Below are 15,389 nucleotides of genomic sequence, written 5' to 3'. Positions count from 1 at the left end.
CATGTGAAAATATTTTGATGAATTCTTGAAAATTCAAGGTGTTGCAAAATAATCCTCTATTCCTTACATTCCACAATAAAATAGAGTTGTTGAAAAAGAAAATCACACTATTATAGAGATGATAAGAAATATGATTCATACACAAAATCTTAGGCATGAATATTAAGTGGAAGCAGTTGTAAATGTAATATATACAAAGAATAGGTGCTCAACAAGTGCACTTATATCAATGATTCTACAAGAAGCTTGGAATGGTAAGAAACCTTATATTTTATACATGAATTTTTTTGGATGTATTACCTATGAAAAGGTACCATATTATATGAGGTCCAAACTTAATGAAAAAGGTAAAAAATATGTATTTGTTGAATATTGTGAAGGTACCAAGGCATATAGGTTTATGTATTTAGAAACCAAAAAGATCATCAACAGTTGTGATGTAGAGTTTTTGAAGTATAAAAGTGCTTATGAGCACTTAAAGATGTATTCAAGTAAGAATAATGGTATATTTATTGAAACATCTTGAAATTCAACAAAAGAAGTAAAAGTAGTTCATGACGTTGATGATGGTAGAAATTCATATCAAGATGAAGAGCTAAAATAGATAAATCATAGTATGCCTATAATTACTAAAAATAGTACTAAAGATAATAAAGATGTTGAAGATGATGATGATGATGATGATGATGAGTACCAACCTTTGAATGTGAAGAAGCAAGTTTTAAAAAAGAAAAAGCTTACAAGAAACTTTAGAGTGAAAAAAGCTGAAGCTTCATCAAGTGAAAAGAGATATCCTTTAAGAGATAGAAAACAACTTGGTGTATGGTAGAAAAATACATCTTTCTTCAAGTAAGTGAAGAACATGCCAATGTTGCACTTCTTACTAATTTGTTGAATTTTTGTAATAGAATGAAGTCCACGAATGCTATGAAGTAGGAGAATGCTATAGAAAAAGAATACAAATTACTTATAAAAAATGGAACATAGGAATTGACTCAATTTCTATCAAATCAATCTTTAATTGGATATAAGTGGGTGTTTAGAACCAAAAGGGATACAATGGATAATGTTATGAAATATAAATATAGATTGATTGCCAAAGACTATTCATAAATTTTTGGTATTGATTTCAATGAGACATTTGCTTTCATGGCCAAATTCACAACCATTAGAACCATTGTTATAATTGAGATAGCAATAGACTTTGAGATACATCAAATAGATGTAAAGATGGATTTCTTAAATAGAAATCTAAAACAAGACATCTATATAGATCAATGTCAAGGATTTATAGAATAACGAAAGTAACAACTTATTTGTAAGTTGAAGAAAGTCTTGTATGGACTCAAGCAATCTCTAAGGGCTTGATATCAACACATTGTTACATTCTTTGTAAATGAAGGATTTAGAAGGAGTGAATCTGATTATTCCTTGCATGTGATGCAATCAAAAGAATTCATATTGATTGTCATCTTTTATGTTGATGATTTGATCATCTTAATGAATACTATGAAAATGATTGATTGGTTGAAGGCAAAGTTAAAAAAAGGAATATGAGATGAGTGATTTGAAAGAGCTTCATTATTTTTTAGAAGTGGAGTTTGTCAGAGATTATACTAAGAAAACCATTACAATGAGCCAAAGCAAGTACATTAAAGAAGTGTTGAAACAATTCAACATAGTAGAATGTAAGCCTATGGGAACACCTTTGAGGCTAATTTCAAGTTGATGAAGTTCACATATGAAGAGTTTGCTAAAGTTGAAGGTCAAATGTAAGGTGTTCCATATAAGATACTAGTAGATTCATTTAGGTATGTAATGGTTGGCATAAAAATGGATCTTACATATGTAGTGAGTATTATGAGCTAATACATGTCAAAGACTAATCCATTGGACAACCATCAAAAGAATCATGAGGTACTTAAAAGATACTTTGAATTTCAAATTGTGCCTTGGAGGTGATAACATTACTTTGCATGGTTATTGTGATGTGGATTGGATTGGAGATGCAAATGATAGAAAGTCAACAATAGAATATGTATTCTTTGTTGGAATAAGAGCTATCTCATGGAATTACAAGAAAAAACCTATAGTTATAAGATCAACAATTGAGGCAGAATACATGGTAGCAAATCATGGTGGAATGGAGGTAATATAGCTAAGATAATTTTTAGAATACATTGGAGTAGTATAAATGGAAGTAACTTCAATAGAATGCAATAGTCAAGGATGTCTTACATTTGTAAAGAATCTAAAGTATTATTCAAAGACCAAGCATATTGACATTCAACATCACTTTATAAGAGAGGAGATTAATATGTAAGTGATTGATATAAAGTATTAAACAAAAAAAGACATGCTTACTAATTTATTGATAAAAGTACTAGTAAATGATAGACCTCACATGTTGATAAAGACATTGAAAGCCTTTGAATAATAGAAAAATAGGAGTATTAAAGTATATAAGTAAATATGAAAGTAGAATAATTAATATTATAAAAGATATTATTTTAAATAAGTTACTATTAATTAAAAGATTGGCCCTTGGTATGTAAGAAGGCCAAGAGATAAAGTAGATGAATGAACAAAGGATCTTAAGAATATAGAGAACATACTAAAGACATATTTTTATAGTAGATAAGATAACAATAGATAGTCTTGGTAGAATGTTGGATAGATGTATTCATCAAAGAGTAGAAGTTGTCTATTAGGGCAGCATCCACCACTTATAAATAATGGGTGTTGGAAGTGAGAGATATCTTACTCCATACTCTCTTTGTATGCAACATTGCGAATAATTATTAATAAGTTTTTCATTCATCTACAAAATTTCTTCCAATCTTAGTAAACTTGCTTATTATATAAAAATTCTTATAATAAAAATCTAAATAATAAATAATAATAAAATATGATATTTTTTGCTAAAAGCTCTTAAATATTAATATTTAGAAGTTTATTCCAAGAGCAAACAAAATCAAAATTTGACATTTTTTGAGTCATTTCTATGTAAAACTTGTCGAAAGAAGTTAATGGTATTATTAATTTGATAATTGAAGGTCATTTAGAGCATTAAATTGGCATATATTCAATATTTTTTTTTTAAGTTCAATTTTAATATATCTCTTTTCAACATTTTATATTTTTGACTTTGGTGCAATCTTATTTTATTGTCACTAATTTTGTGACTCATGACCATCAACCATAGGTGGATGAGTTGTTCTAGTTCACTTGTGAATTTTGCTTATATGTCATTGGAATGAGGATCTAATTTGGATTATTGGTTTTTTTCTCTAATACCTTCTTTTAGTTGTAGGCATTGGTTTTGAAGGTTTTTAATATTATCTTATTTTGTATTATGCGTAGTCTATATATATAGCCATATTGTAGGAATGAAGTCAAATTAATAGTTAGAAATATTCTTTTGTTTGTACGAAGTAGACAATGCTTGTTGATTTTGTTGTGATATAGAGTTGATTCCCAATGCCCTACAAAGGTTGGTGGTAATAGCAAGTATAAGTACATATAAAGATTGTTCTTAAACCATTAAGTAGTTGCAAGTATTCAAATAGTCTTTTTTATGGTGTAGATTTGAATTTGATATTAATCTTCTTTACTAAATTACTTGAAAAGTGACCATGTTAAAGACTTGATGCTTGTGAAGAATACTAAAGAGCCTTTTTTAGCATGTTATAGCATTAGATACAATCAAGAGGCTTTGACTTTTGAGTGTAGGTACATTTCATAAGATAGATGACAATCTCTACAATATAATATGAGATTTGTTCTCAAGATAAGCCAGAAGTATTTCCTAACCAAATTGAAAGCTCAAATTTCAAACTTTAATAAAAGAAAAATGACAGTCATTTTTAATTTTTAATAATTAGTATTCATTTGAGCTAATGACAAAGATAAGAACTTAAAGAATGTAATTTGAGTAGTAATATGTGGTTCAAAAAAAGATGGCATAATAGAAATGAAAAAATATGTATATTCAAGAAGAAATTTAAATAATTAATGCACAAGACAAGAAAACTAAAGATCCTTGAAACTAAACTAGAAACAAGAAAGGAATTGATAAGAGTGAAGAAGGCCTCATGCTTGCTTTTATATTTACTATTTAATTAAGAAACTATAAGGTGACATTCTATTGGGCATTTAATATGTGCCCAACTTGCAAGTCAAGTTTCTAATATGTGCACCACATGTCCAACTTATATGAAAAGTGGCCAACTTATAAAATAAGTAGTCAACATGTGCAATGCATGGCCAACTTTTGAGCCAACTTTTTAATCTATTAGTCACCTACAAACACTTAGGAAGTCAAATTTCCATCTATGAAGCTTCTATTAAACTTATCCTTAAGATATTATCAAATTTATCTACTTCCACCTAATTCCTCTTATTTAAGTAAATAATAGTATAAATATATATGATTGTAACAAATTGTGATAGAAGTACCATATGAAATAAGTCTTTTATCCTTTTCCAATTAATTAGAGGTTAATTAGATAGGATGGTTGAGTTTGATTCATGTTGATTGTTTATACATTGTATATAGAATAATTGCTAAATTCAAGTATATTAAGCTCTTTTTCAACAAATACTTAAAATTTGAAAAAATATATAGTTTTTTATACAGGTTCAAAATTATTTTGTTATTTTTACCTTTATAGTTGGTAATATACTAAGTCATGATGATTTTGGAATTTAAGATACATAGATATTAATGATAGAATGATAACTAAAAAACAAATCAATTCTAAAATAGTTATGGCTTTGGATGTCAACTTATTATATTTTTTATAAATGATAATATAACAGATTCACATTGTTTAAGTGTTACCTCTATATACTACTTTTAATTGTTTAATTCTAAAAAAATGAAGAAAAAAAAAAAAAAAAAAAAAAAAACAAGATAATAATCAAATCTTTTTATATGGCAAATAATTACATATGTTCTTTAAAAAAAAATGTTTAAAATAGAATTTTTGTTTCTAATCTCTACCTAACTAACCTTTAATTTTGCTAGATTAAATGTAGTGTTAGATTTAAATACCATAGATCAACAAATAGATGAGGTGTTGGAACTACCACACTTCGGTAAATAGATAATTCAAGAAGAATAGGAGTTTAGATCCAATTTATCTTTAAAACTAAAGTAGCTTAATAATTGAAATATATACATATCAATCTCAAATAATAAATCAAATATATCAAAACAGTAGTGAATTGTGGTTACATTAGCAATACCCAAAATTATATGCTGCAAAAGATATTCATTTTATGAAAAGATAAATACTGTAAGTATTAAGCCACTTCTTATTTTAAAATATATATGCAATTATATCAATCAATAATGTATACATTGTCATACACATAAACATTAAGTTGTCCACTATATGCATTAAATTAAAAGAATTATTAGAGATTTTGATAATTCTACCAATCATTAAAAAAACAAAAGAAATTCCATTTTTTGATGTTAAACTCAGTATTATTTTGCTACGTTAGCTCTTTAATTCTTCTTGTTCAAGACTCTTACCACATGAAAGTGATTCTCACCACATGCATGCATCATATCATATGATGAAGAGATTACCTTAATAAATTGTTGCATTTCAAAATGCACAACATACCAACAGCAATGAGTTCAACAAATTTGTTGACAACCAAGAGTAAATCAATAGTGGATGACAATTAAAGAAAAACAAAAGAACAATTCACTAAACAAAAACGCAAAAACACTTCGAAGCCACGTCATCTGCACACCACAATTCTTTTTGAAACACTTTTATTACAAAGTTTGAAGACATACCAACTCCCAACAACTAAGGATAAATGACGCGACTGCTTCCTGCCCAAGGTTTATTGCCCGATATGAAATCAAATAGTGAAAGCTAACAGAAATAACAAATCAACAAAAAAAAACCATGCCAATACAAATTTCAAAGTCTGCAAGAAAAAATTAAAACATAACAACGAGAATCATACAGCGTGAAACCTGAACAGTACAAGCACCATGAAATAATCCAAAATCAGAAATTTAATCAACAATTTAAATTCTTACACGTAATCCATAAACGCGATTAAAAGTCGACACATACCAAAGCCGAAAAGAGTGCTCGTCACCCAGCCACTACCCTAACCAACAGCAGAAGAGGCTGTGTCAAACTGGAATAAAACCACCATTTGCACTCTACAAACCAAAATTACACATATATACTCCAACTCCAGGTGCAAGACTCAAGGATTGGTATCTCCACACGTACGAGTCACACCAGAAATAACCGATACAAATATCACCAAACCTCCAACTCAAGAGTTCTTCCCAACAAAGAGTAATAACGCGATACTCGGTGGAGCTCGGAAGTTCCAGCTTGCGATCCTGTGACCGCTCCCTCCCCTCTTCAGGTTCAACTTCCCAACAACCCCAGCAAAATAGACCTTTCTCTTCGAACGGATGATGGAAAACCAGCGACAGTTCGAACTCCCTTCGTTCACTCTGCTGTCCAGCTTTGCTCCACGATCTCGCGTACCCTCCGGTTGTACTCACGCCGATTCTCGCTGTACATGCGGGCAGCCTCCGAGTTCGCTGGTGAATTCGGGTTTGGGTCGCACAGCAAAGACTGCATCAAAGCCGTGTATTAGATAATCTCGCTCTACGCATCGTTGTCGTCGACGTATTCAGCCGCAAATGCCAAAGAAGACGCCGACCAATCTCAAGCTGACTATGCGACGGCCACATTCAGAAATGTTTCCCCTGCCCAACACCAACTACTCTGCCATGCCTCCTATCAATCTGTTGCAACTCGCACAACACTCGCATCTCACCAACAAACTACCAAACACAACTATCTCTACAATAAGCACATTGAAGCCGGTTCTATTACTCCGATACTTCGAATACCTTCCAACACCCCTCTCACGTTCCTGGTCGCACCACTACGTCTCAACCGAATCAACCGACTTACAATGTCACGGACACCTGCTGGCATCACGATCACTCACCTGAATCGAAGTCAAAATCGCTGCCACGTCGTAGATCGGGCTCCACTGATTTTGCAGGATATCTAAGCAGATGCTACCGTCCGCATATACTGTTTGCCACAAACACCACCGCATAAACACAGAGACGCGCGCTGTGTCCCTCTCGGCTCCACGCCCAGGGACTCCAAACGTCCTCAACACAAGCGCTAGACAACCAACAGAAAAAAGCACTCTCCACAAGTACGAACAATGACTCACACAAACGAAACAACATACCAGAAATATGAAATGGATCCAAACTAAAATGAATAACTCCTTCGTGAATCAACAACAGCTAAAATCCTAATCCACTCTCCACAAGTACACCCTCACACATTCCGTATTCAGGTGGACCAGTCTCAACCACTCTACCTCCACGACCCCTAATATTCACAGGAAATGCTTACTGTTAGGGTGAAACATCTTTGAGACAAAGCGCACTGTGGGAGGCTTATTCGGGTAATCCTCAGTAAATTGCAACGTCAACTTGAACGTTCCTGGGGAGGAACAACCAACAGTAACGCGCGCACATGAGACATAGCACACACCAACCCTCAAATCTCGGTAGCCAGAAACTTTAAAATAACTGTCCACTCCTACACTGCCAACAACTTTCGCTACACCGCAAAATGGCCCAAACCTACAACACAAACAACCAGGCAATCGGCAGCAACACAGTGCGAGAGACGATCCGCCAAAACAGAACGGCGCGCGTAACATCCAACGCTGATGCAGTTTCTATCTCACCAACACACTCTATCAACAATTTTCCAAACCACAAGTCCTCCAAATTCCTACACCGCTAAGTCAACGTGGTGTAGCCATACCTCCATCCCACGGGGTGTCATCAGGACTGCAAAAGAAAGAGACAAAAAAGAAAAACAACACGGGGACTACATTAGCTTCTGTTCCAATGCGTAATCTCACGACCACCAATTTCCACAACTGTTTGATGCAAGCACGAAGACGATCACATCGTGGCCTCAAACACCTGGACCTAGTGCCCGATCCATTCACACTGACGAAAAGCACCCTACGCATCCGAAAATTTACCAGCTCAAGCCATAATTGCAAAAACGCTCATAACAAGACCCTCAAACTTAATTTTGCACTGATTCTACAAAATGACGTTCGCCCTGTCATACATAAGATTGGCGGCAACGAGCATGCCATGCATATTTCGAAGAAATACAGTCCACCCTCTCGCGCTGTCGCGCATGCAATTCACTCTCACACTTTCACCACCAACAAGAGCTTCGTACCACTCGACCGCCAACCGCAACTACCTCGACCCTATCATTTAGACTTCGAAGCCTCGCTCAGCTGCCATCTTCACATCTGCTGCTATTCCTCTCCTGTGACAACGAAGACTGCCGCACGAAAAATATTTCCAAGATCCTCAACGCAACAGCTCCAGTTGATCCTCGATGCAAATTCACACATCGAACCATACGAGCACAAGCACCGCCTGCCTCGCACGCCTCAACAAGAAGCTCTCCGTGCTACAAACTCACGAACCCTAGATGTTCACAACCGCCCGCATGTTCAACGCCCATCCCCCAACAGCCACCCCGTCCAAAGAGAAAAAACGAAACTAAACTACGATGAACCATCACAAACAACCACCGCCCTCGATTGTCCCTCCGACCACGCACGCACAACAGAGACACCAAAATTCAAAGAACAAAGCCGCCCGCGTCACCGATTCTCACTCCGCAGGCACAGTAAAACAGGAGTGAAGCAACTCGCAAAAAAACCACAAAATGCGCAGACCAGAATAAACAAAAGAAGAGGGAAGGAGAAAAGACAGAATGAAAGAAGGAACGGAGAAAACCGACACCGCCATGCAAATCTCCGCGCCCCACGAATTTCGCATTCATACCGACACAATTGAGCATGCAGAACGAAAATCGGGGAGGAGTTTGGGTACCCGAATATGACAGCATTCCACAACATGATGTTGTTGTCCTGCGGGGCGCCGCTGATGCCGGCCGGAGGATCATGCTGCAGGCGCTTGAAGTCGCGCATCAAACGCTTCCTGGATGGGGTCGACATGGCGCCCGGCCCTCCACGCTGCGCTCCACCGCGACACGCACCGATCTGGCAGTGGCGATGGCGGGGAAGACCACGGCGTGCGGAGGATCGGCGTAGCGCGAAGGAGGACGCGCGAGTGCGCGAGGCCGAAGAAACCCTCGCACTTCGAGGGACCTCGGGTGCGCTGCTTGTGAGCGTGCTTGTCTGTGTCTGTCTCCCTCCCTCCCCCCCCCCCCCTCCCTGCCCTGCCCTGCCCTGCCCTGCCCTGTCCGTCCCCTGCCCCTTCCCTCTCTTTGCCCTTCTTCTCGCTCGTCGTCTGACCCCCTTCCTTCGTCTTCTTCCCTCCCTCTTTTATCCCGTCCACATACCATGGCCGTTGCCGCCGTCACACCGCGGCACCCACCAACTGTGCCTATCCTTGGGCTGCTGGTGATTCACGACGTGGGCACCACCGTTCGCTACCCGGGCAATGCCCATGCTGGGCCATGGCTGCCATGTCTCCTGCTTCGTGTCGGTAAGAGGAGGTACACGTGGCGATTTTGCAGTGTGTGATTGGTCTCCTAGGCATGGTATGTATTTAGGAGTCTAAGCTGTTGTATTTTCAAAGGTGGTTTTCTGTGCTGTCAACTTTCGTGTTTACTTTCAATTGAGCAAGGAATTGTTTCAATAAATTAACATCTGTAACAAGCTGAGGATGCAACTGTTATTGGGCTCTTATTTAGGCTTTGTGCCTGAACTACCATTAAGCCTAAATAAGAGCCCTTTGGAAGTGCCGGTTTAAGATTATTTGGGACTTTCAGGAAAGTCATGATTTCAGTTTGTGCTTGTGAAGTATTTTTAGTTTGGTGCTTGTAATGTGGAAATACCTTAAACTATATCATGCATGTAACCAGCTCATAGACCTTGTTAGAAGCCGCACTTGCACAAATCCAAAAACTACCATTTTTCCTATAAAAAGATTCCAAATCCATCCCAAGTCCACCAATGATTGGCAAAATTTACAAGGATGAAGTTAGTGGTTTAATGTGATGGAGATGGTAGTATAGTATATTTTTATGGATGGTTTTGGCCAAGTCCATGCATTGGTTCAAGGGTTCAAAGTGTAAAGTTCTTTGAAATTTTATATCAATTAAACCATTTGTAATTTATTCTTTTGGAGCTCATCACAATTTTATTTTTTTACTAAAAAAAAATCCAAAAAAAACCCCCCTAAGATAGTTGAAAAACCTCAAGTTGTTCCTTTAAGGTATTTTGATGTTATGTAGTAAATATCACATAGGAAATATCATGAAATCAAATCAATTCTTTCTTTTAAGCATTAAATTTTCTATCTACATTCTTTTTAAAAATCTAAACCAAAAAAAAATGATATTTTTGTCAAAATTGCATCTTTTCTTATTTAATTCAATACTATTATCTTCTTTAAGAATAATGTATTGGTAATTTTTTTATTTAGTTTTTATAAATTTTTAAAAGAAAAAAAAATACAATTATTTAACTTTGAAAATGCTTATTTTTTAAAAAATTCTAACAAATACCAGAATAACCACCCTAAACCTACATCATGATCCTAACCAACACTAACAAATATCAACAAATCCAACAAATACTAAAAAATTTTATCCTTAAAAAATTCTAATAAGGCTTTTTACTAATGACTTGTTTACAACAATTATAATAATTTAATAAATACAAACAGAAAAAGAAAAAGAAAGAAAGAACCACAATCACATACCATATCACCTTACCAATGGTCACCCACAAAAAAATAAGGTTCACTTTTAGTTTTTCTCATTCACAGCAATCCAACTGTTGAACTGTCACAACTGCTCCTCTGAAGTTACGTCATCCAAACTCCCCAATCACTGCTACGCTCGTCAATTGATTCGTTGCCACTGATTCCTCTTACTTCCTATTTCGATGATCCTAAGATTTCCGGGAATCTAACATCAGGCGACTACTACCTTCAGAAATTCCGCACCGACATTCACAATATCCAACAGACTGATCGAAGAAAATCCAACACCCTCCAGCAATGAACCGAATCATGATCGATGGCTAATTCCATCTGTATTAAGCACTAGTACAATACCCTATCCAGGCTCTGGAGAACAACTAGCGGCGTTCACATCAGGAGAAAGCGGTAAGCTTGCGCAGCAATTCTCAACATTCAAATCACAATTTTGAACTTGTGCAATGTTTGGATTCAATGCTGATCTAACGAGTACGTCCGTAGTACCACTAGAATCATGCTCAATCTCTTGATCTGCTCGTCTGTTCCAATCTTGCGCTAAGAAAAGAACAAAATCAACAACAAAATTTCACAGCGCCCTCCGCTCTCCTTCTCTTGCTGGATCTGCTGTCTGTCCGCCTCCTCACGAAAAAAGTCTCCCGTCCCATGAACTCCCTCGCGCTGTGGATGCCGCTGACAGACCGCGTCCACCGCGAGCGTGTATCATCGATACCCTTCGAAGACCTCGTCTATCGCTACCCTGAATCACCGAGACCCCTCACAGACCTAGTTGTGGAGCTTAGCTGGTTGTGTAAAGATGCCGTAGCTGAATTGGTATCGAGCTGGTACTGGATGAACAGATAGTTCTAATGGCTCCTCACACCAGAAAAATGTAATAATTCCTAAAGTTTTAACCCTGTCATATGGTTTTCTTTTTTCTTTTTTAAAACTCTCCACTCTACACCACTCCTACCAATATTTTAGGGCCATGAGGCGAAGACCGAGGCCGTGTGGTGACATTTTCCTTATCTGAACAACGCCATCGCCCGTGCCTTCACCTTCAAAGCTTGCTTGCTGGACCCACTCACACAGTGTGAGCATGGACGAATTCATGCTCTGAACACTAGTGTTGGGTTATTTCGGATGAGTGAGAAACTCTGCTTCGATACGGGAAAACGTGCTGATGCACGGGACTGATGTCGTTCGCGTTGTGTGAGAAACTCCGAGACCAGTTTGCAGCGATGGCGATACTGCAGTCTCTTCTCCTCTCGAAGAACTCTCGTATGATCACTTGCAGTGTCCGTGCGCATTCACTGAGGAGCTTTCAGGGATCGAAACACGCGCTTGTTCTCAACAATTCTTCTCAATTTGTCCTTCGTAATCAAGCCCGACTTTCCCTGTCCAATGATGTCTCCTGCTCCGCATCGACTTCGTCCTCTGAACCTTTGGACGTTATTCCAATGCGCTCGGAGCAATTAGTGCTGTATAGACGCGCTGGGTGTGTGTTGGGATTAGGGGCAGTTGCAGGGACAATGCTGGCGTTCCCGGAGCACGCTCATGCTGCGGAGATTGCATTGAATCCGGATGCGTGGTCTTCGATCCTGGCTTCGGAGCCCAAGAATGCCTTGTCACTGCCCACTTGGGTCATACATGTGGCGAGCGTAGCGGAATGGTTCGTGCTTCTTCCTTTTCTCCTCAAGCTGTCAAGAAATTCAGGAAATTGCTTGTAGATGACTGCCAGGTTGATGTTACAGTGGCTTTGGCTTTGATTTCGTGCTCTTGGACTCAAACAGTGTGTGCGCGATGTCTAGTAGGTTTTGATGAGACTTGAAGACATCTTTTGATACGTAGTTATCATAAAACTATCTCCAAAGCTCAGATGGTGATGCTTTAGGGTTTTGGATTATCGACGCTGGGAGTCGCTTTACATGAGAATTTGCACAACAATGCTAGCGTAAAAGTCCATTATAGTGGGAATGCGACTCCTCTATTAGCAGCCACGGCTAATGAGGTTACTTTTGAAGCTGTGTTAAATGTTTGTTGCCAATTTGTTTTGATTTGTGTATGGAACTAATGCTATAGAGTTGGGAGTGGCAGCCGCATGCTATTGTTATGAAAGATGCTTGAGAGTTTAATTGGTTCCCGTGCGGTTCAGGGCTCGTTTCGTGGGACGGAGCTCACTCAACGCTCTCTCTCTAACCACCCGGTTTGTTCATGTGACCTGCATTGTCGACTAACGAGAATCCACATCCCTTAAATGTGGACCTACCCTTGCTTTACGGACTCCTCTGTTTTAGCTTGTACTTCAGTTTTTAGTGTTTATAGTGTGTTTTTGTTTTTGTTTTTGTTTTTTTTCCCTCCTCTCGTGCACCGTCGGAGTCGATCATTATAGGAATCTTGCTTGGCGGCGTCTCAATTACCGTTCAGCCACAACGTGAGTTTACAGGAATCGATAAGGTGGACAGCTCTTATCTGCGCAGTTTGATATTTCGCAGTCTGCTATTCCCTTCGGTTAATCGCTTTGTTGTAATGGTAGTGTGGGGCTATTTCGCGTGGCTATCGTTTTGATTCTCGCTCGTCGGGTGGAGAGTCTTCATGAGTATATTTGATGCGGAGTAGTTCACAGGTGACCTTTATGGTCTCCGTCCTTCGCACAACAGCTGCACCTTCGCCGTCGTCGTCAGCACTTGAGTATGCATGATTTGTGGCTCACTAAACGCCTTTTGAAAGTTCGCCTCAGCAGTATTACTCTAAGAGTGCATTTAGTGAGCAAGCCAATCTGTTTATGTTCTTGGATGGAATGCTGTTCGTAGGATTACGGCAATGGCGTTGGTCTGGCGTTACGGTGACACTCCTGGCAACTCTACTTGGAAAGGCCTTTCATGGGGAATGGTACATCCAGCAACTCAAGTTTCTCGAGTCCTCTCAATTTGAAATTCTAGCAGTTTGTATGGTTTGTAGCTCAATTCCTACTTTAATGAACATGTTGCAAGATACACCTAAATGAGCTGTCAGGGAGTATAAGCTTTTGCTCTAACCTCTTATTTCAGTTTGTATGAATGTAATGCTTCATGAAAGTTTCTAGCTACGCTGCCTTTACTGTTTCCGAAACTTTATGTTGTAGTGCTATGTGACCTTATGAGGAGCTTGTCGGGTGATTTTCAATTCCTGTCAGGTTCCTTTATTAGGCGGAGCCATGTGCGCATGCACTTGGCACTTCTTCTATAATGCTCAGTCTTTGGAGGTACAAAAAATTCTTAACCAGGAATGAAATTGTTTCGCATTCATGTGTGGAACCTTGGGCTTCTCGTTTATTTCACCTCCATGATTAGTTAAAACTGTTAGTTTCTAATGATCTTTCTCAAGTCAGGTCATGCGAATCGTTTTGTTGAAGAGAAACGGTCTTTGTGAGAATTTTATTTAGTAAATACGCAAGCTTATCAGCGCGTGTCGGGTGCAATTGTATTACTTCCGTGCTTTGGGGGGGGGGGTTCTCCTTGTCTTGATCATTTCATTTTAGGTGTTATGAAACGCTCCTAGCGGCAAGCAGAAAACATGCGCTTGAATTATTTTTTTAGACTTTCTACTTGTTGACCTGTAGACGTATTCACAAGTTTGTATTCTTCATTTTCAGATTCTGGTGGTTCTACAAGCTGCACTCACTGTACTAGGAAATTTTACGATGTGGGCTGCTGCATATCGGATCTATTGTTCTTCCAAGGAGCAATCGAAGTCGCCTTAGGTTGGACCTTCGTTTTGGAAGGGCATATAGGTGTCTTGAATGTTTAGTTGCTTTGCAACCAGGACTAGTGGTGCCTCAGGAGTAATTTCGATTGGCGAATGGTCTTATACCAGTTCCCTGAATGTGGCCTCCATGTAATATATTATACCCAACATGGCAGATGTGAATTTTAGTCTCGGCTCATTTAATCCTCATCTGCAGATGGGTATTTTCACTTTTGCATCTACATTTGATATTCACATTGGGTCAATATCTCGCCTTTGAAGTCTTTCTGTCCAAATCATCTCCAATGGTTTGAGTACCCCAGATACATGAACAGAGTGGATGTAATGCATATTGTGTAGGTTAAACGGACACAGTTGTCGATGAGGAGCCAAAAAAAGGATATCAGTTGATGTACAAACTTTTGATTGTTTTTACAGTGTTGTGAATGTTCTGAAAGTTAGCAGTGCATGAATTTTTCTACATAAGGAACAGGACTCTCGCGGTGTAGCTTCTCAGTGGTTTACAGCCTCAGTTCAGAATATACAGAATCTTCTGATGCGCGGAGAACCTTAATGGCATGCTGATCAATGACCAAATGCTATGCACCCTGTGCCGACTTCCTCTGGTCAGGATCCCAGTAAAGCTTGGGATGCAAAATAAATGAGTAGGAAGGGATGAACCTACGTAATCGGGACAAATGTAGTTGTAGATAAACGGGACGAGCGGCTGGCATTCCCGACATGCTGAGATAAGGCCTCAACTGAACATTTTGGGACTCTCATTCTATACCACCAGCAACCAATCCCTTGGGTGCCAATGCATTGCTATCCTTTTACCCCCGAGGCAGCCTTGTGCACTCGTTTCATCTCA

At 38.3% G+C, this 15,389-nt stretch overlaps 2 protein-coding genes across 4 annotated transcripts; one reads left to right on the top strand and one right to left on the bottom strand.

Moving 5' to 3' along the window:
* Positions 1 to 6,025: 6,025 nt before the first annotated feature.
* LOC112289753 (ubiquitin-conjugating enzyme E2 2) lies at positions 6,026 to 9,225 on the bottom strand. 2 transcript variants are annotated; one of them, XM_024535264.3, is made up of 5 exons: positions 8,957 to 9,225; positions 7,854 to 7,879; positions 7,434 to 7,523; positions 7,009 to 7,097; positions 6,026 to 6,626 (listed from the first exon to the last, which is right to left on the bottom strand). In XM_024535264.3, exons 1-5 carry the CDS (start codon positions 9,079 to 9,081, stop codon positions 6,498 to 6,500), a joined length of 459 nt encoding a protein of 152 aa, XP_024391032.1. In that variant the 5' UTR covers positions 9,082 to 9,225; the 3' UTR covers positions 6,026 to 6,497. The 2 variants fall into 2 exon arrangements, with proteins under 2 accessions (XP_024391032.1, XP_024391033.1); XM_024535265.3 differs by lacking the exon at positions 7,854 to 7,879.
* A 2,587-nt stretch (positions 9,226 to 11,812) lies between these two features.
* On the top strand, positions 11,813 to 14,760 carry LOC112289170 (uncharacterized). Of its 2 annotated transcripts, XM_090254713.1 has the most exons (5): positions 11,813 to 12,464; positions 12,948 to 12,998; positions 13,606 to 13,684; positions 13,968 to 14,036; positions 14,427 to 14,760. In XM_090254713.1, the coding sequence occupies exons 1-5, from the start codon at positions 11,989 to 11,991 to the stop codon at positions 14,532 to 14,534; spliced, it is 783 nt and encodes a 260-aa protein (XP_090110839.1). In that variant the 5' UTR covers positions 11,813 to 11,988; the 3' UTR covers positions 14,535 to 14,760. The 2 variants fall into 2 exon arrangements, with proteins under 2 accessions (XP_090110839.1, XP_024389924.1); XM_024534156.3 differs by lacking the exon at positions 12,948 to 12,998.
* Positions 14,761 to 15,389: the final 629 nt, after the last annotated feature.

The sequence above is a fragment of the Physcomitrium patens genome, chromosome 12 (assembly GCF_059467195.1).
Source record: "Physcomitrium patens ecotype Gransden chromosome 12, ASM5946719v1, whole genome shotgun sequence".
Classification (NCBI taxonomy): domain Eukaryota; kingdom Viridiplantae; phylum Streptophyta; class Bryopsida; order Funariales; family Funariaceae; genus Physcomitrium; species Physcomitrium patens.
Note: the sequence above shows the minus strand (reverse complement) of the source record. Positions and strands in the feature narration are given on the sequence as shown.

Bases quoted from the DNA above. Each gene is read 5' to 3' on its own strand.
- LOC112289753 (XM_024535264.3), bottom strand. From the start codon at position 9,081: ATGTCGACCCCATCCAGGAAGCGTTTGATGCGCGACTTCAAGCGCCTG. The intron at 7,524-7,853 runs GTATGGCTACAC...GTTCCTCCCCAG, and splicing joins TGACACCCCGTGGGATGGAG to GAACGTTCAAGTTGACGTTG. The intron at 6,627-7,008 runs GTGAGTGATCGT...GCTTTGATGCAG, and splicing joins CGATTTTGACTTCGATTCAG to TCTTTGCTGTGCGACCCAAA.
- LOC112289170 (XM_090254713.1), top strand. From the start codon at position 11,989: ATGTCGTTCGCGTTGTGTGAGAAACTCCGAGACCAGTTTGCAGCGATG. The intron at 12,999-13,605 runs GTTTGTTCATGT...TGCTGTTCGTAG, and splicing joins GCTCTCTCTCTAACCACCCG to GATTACGGCAATGGCGTTGG. The intron at 13,685-13,967 runs GTACATCCAGCA...AATTCCTGTCAG, and splicing joins AAGGCCTTTCATGGGGAATG to GTTCCTTTATTAGGCGGAGC.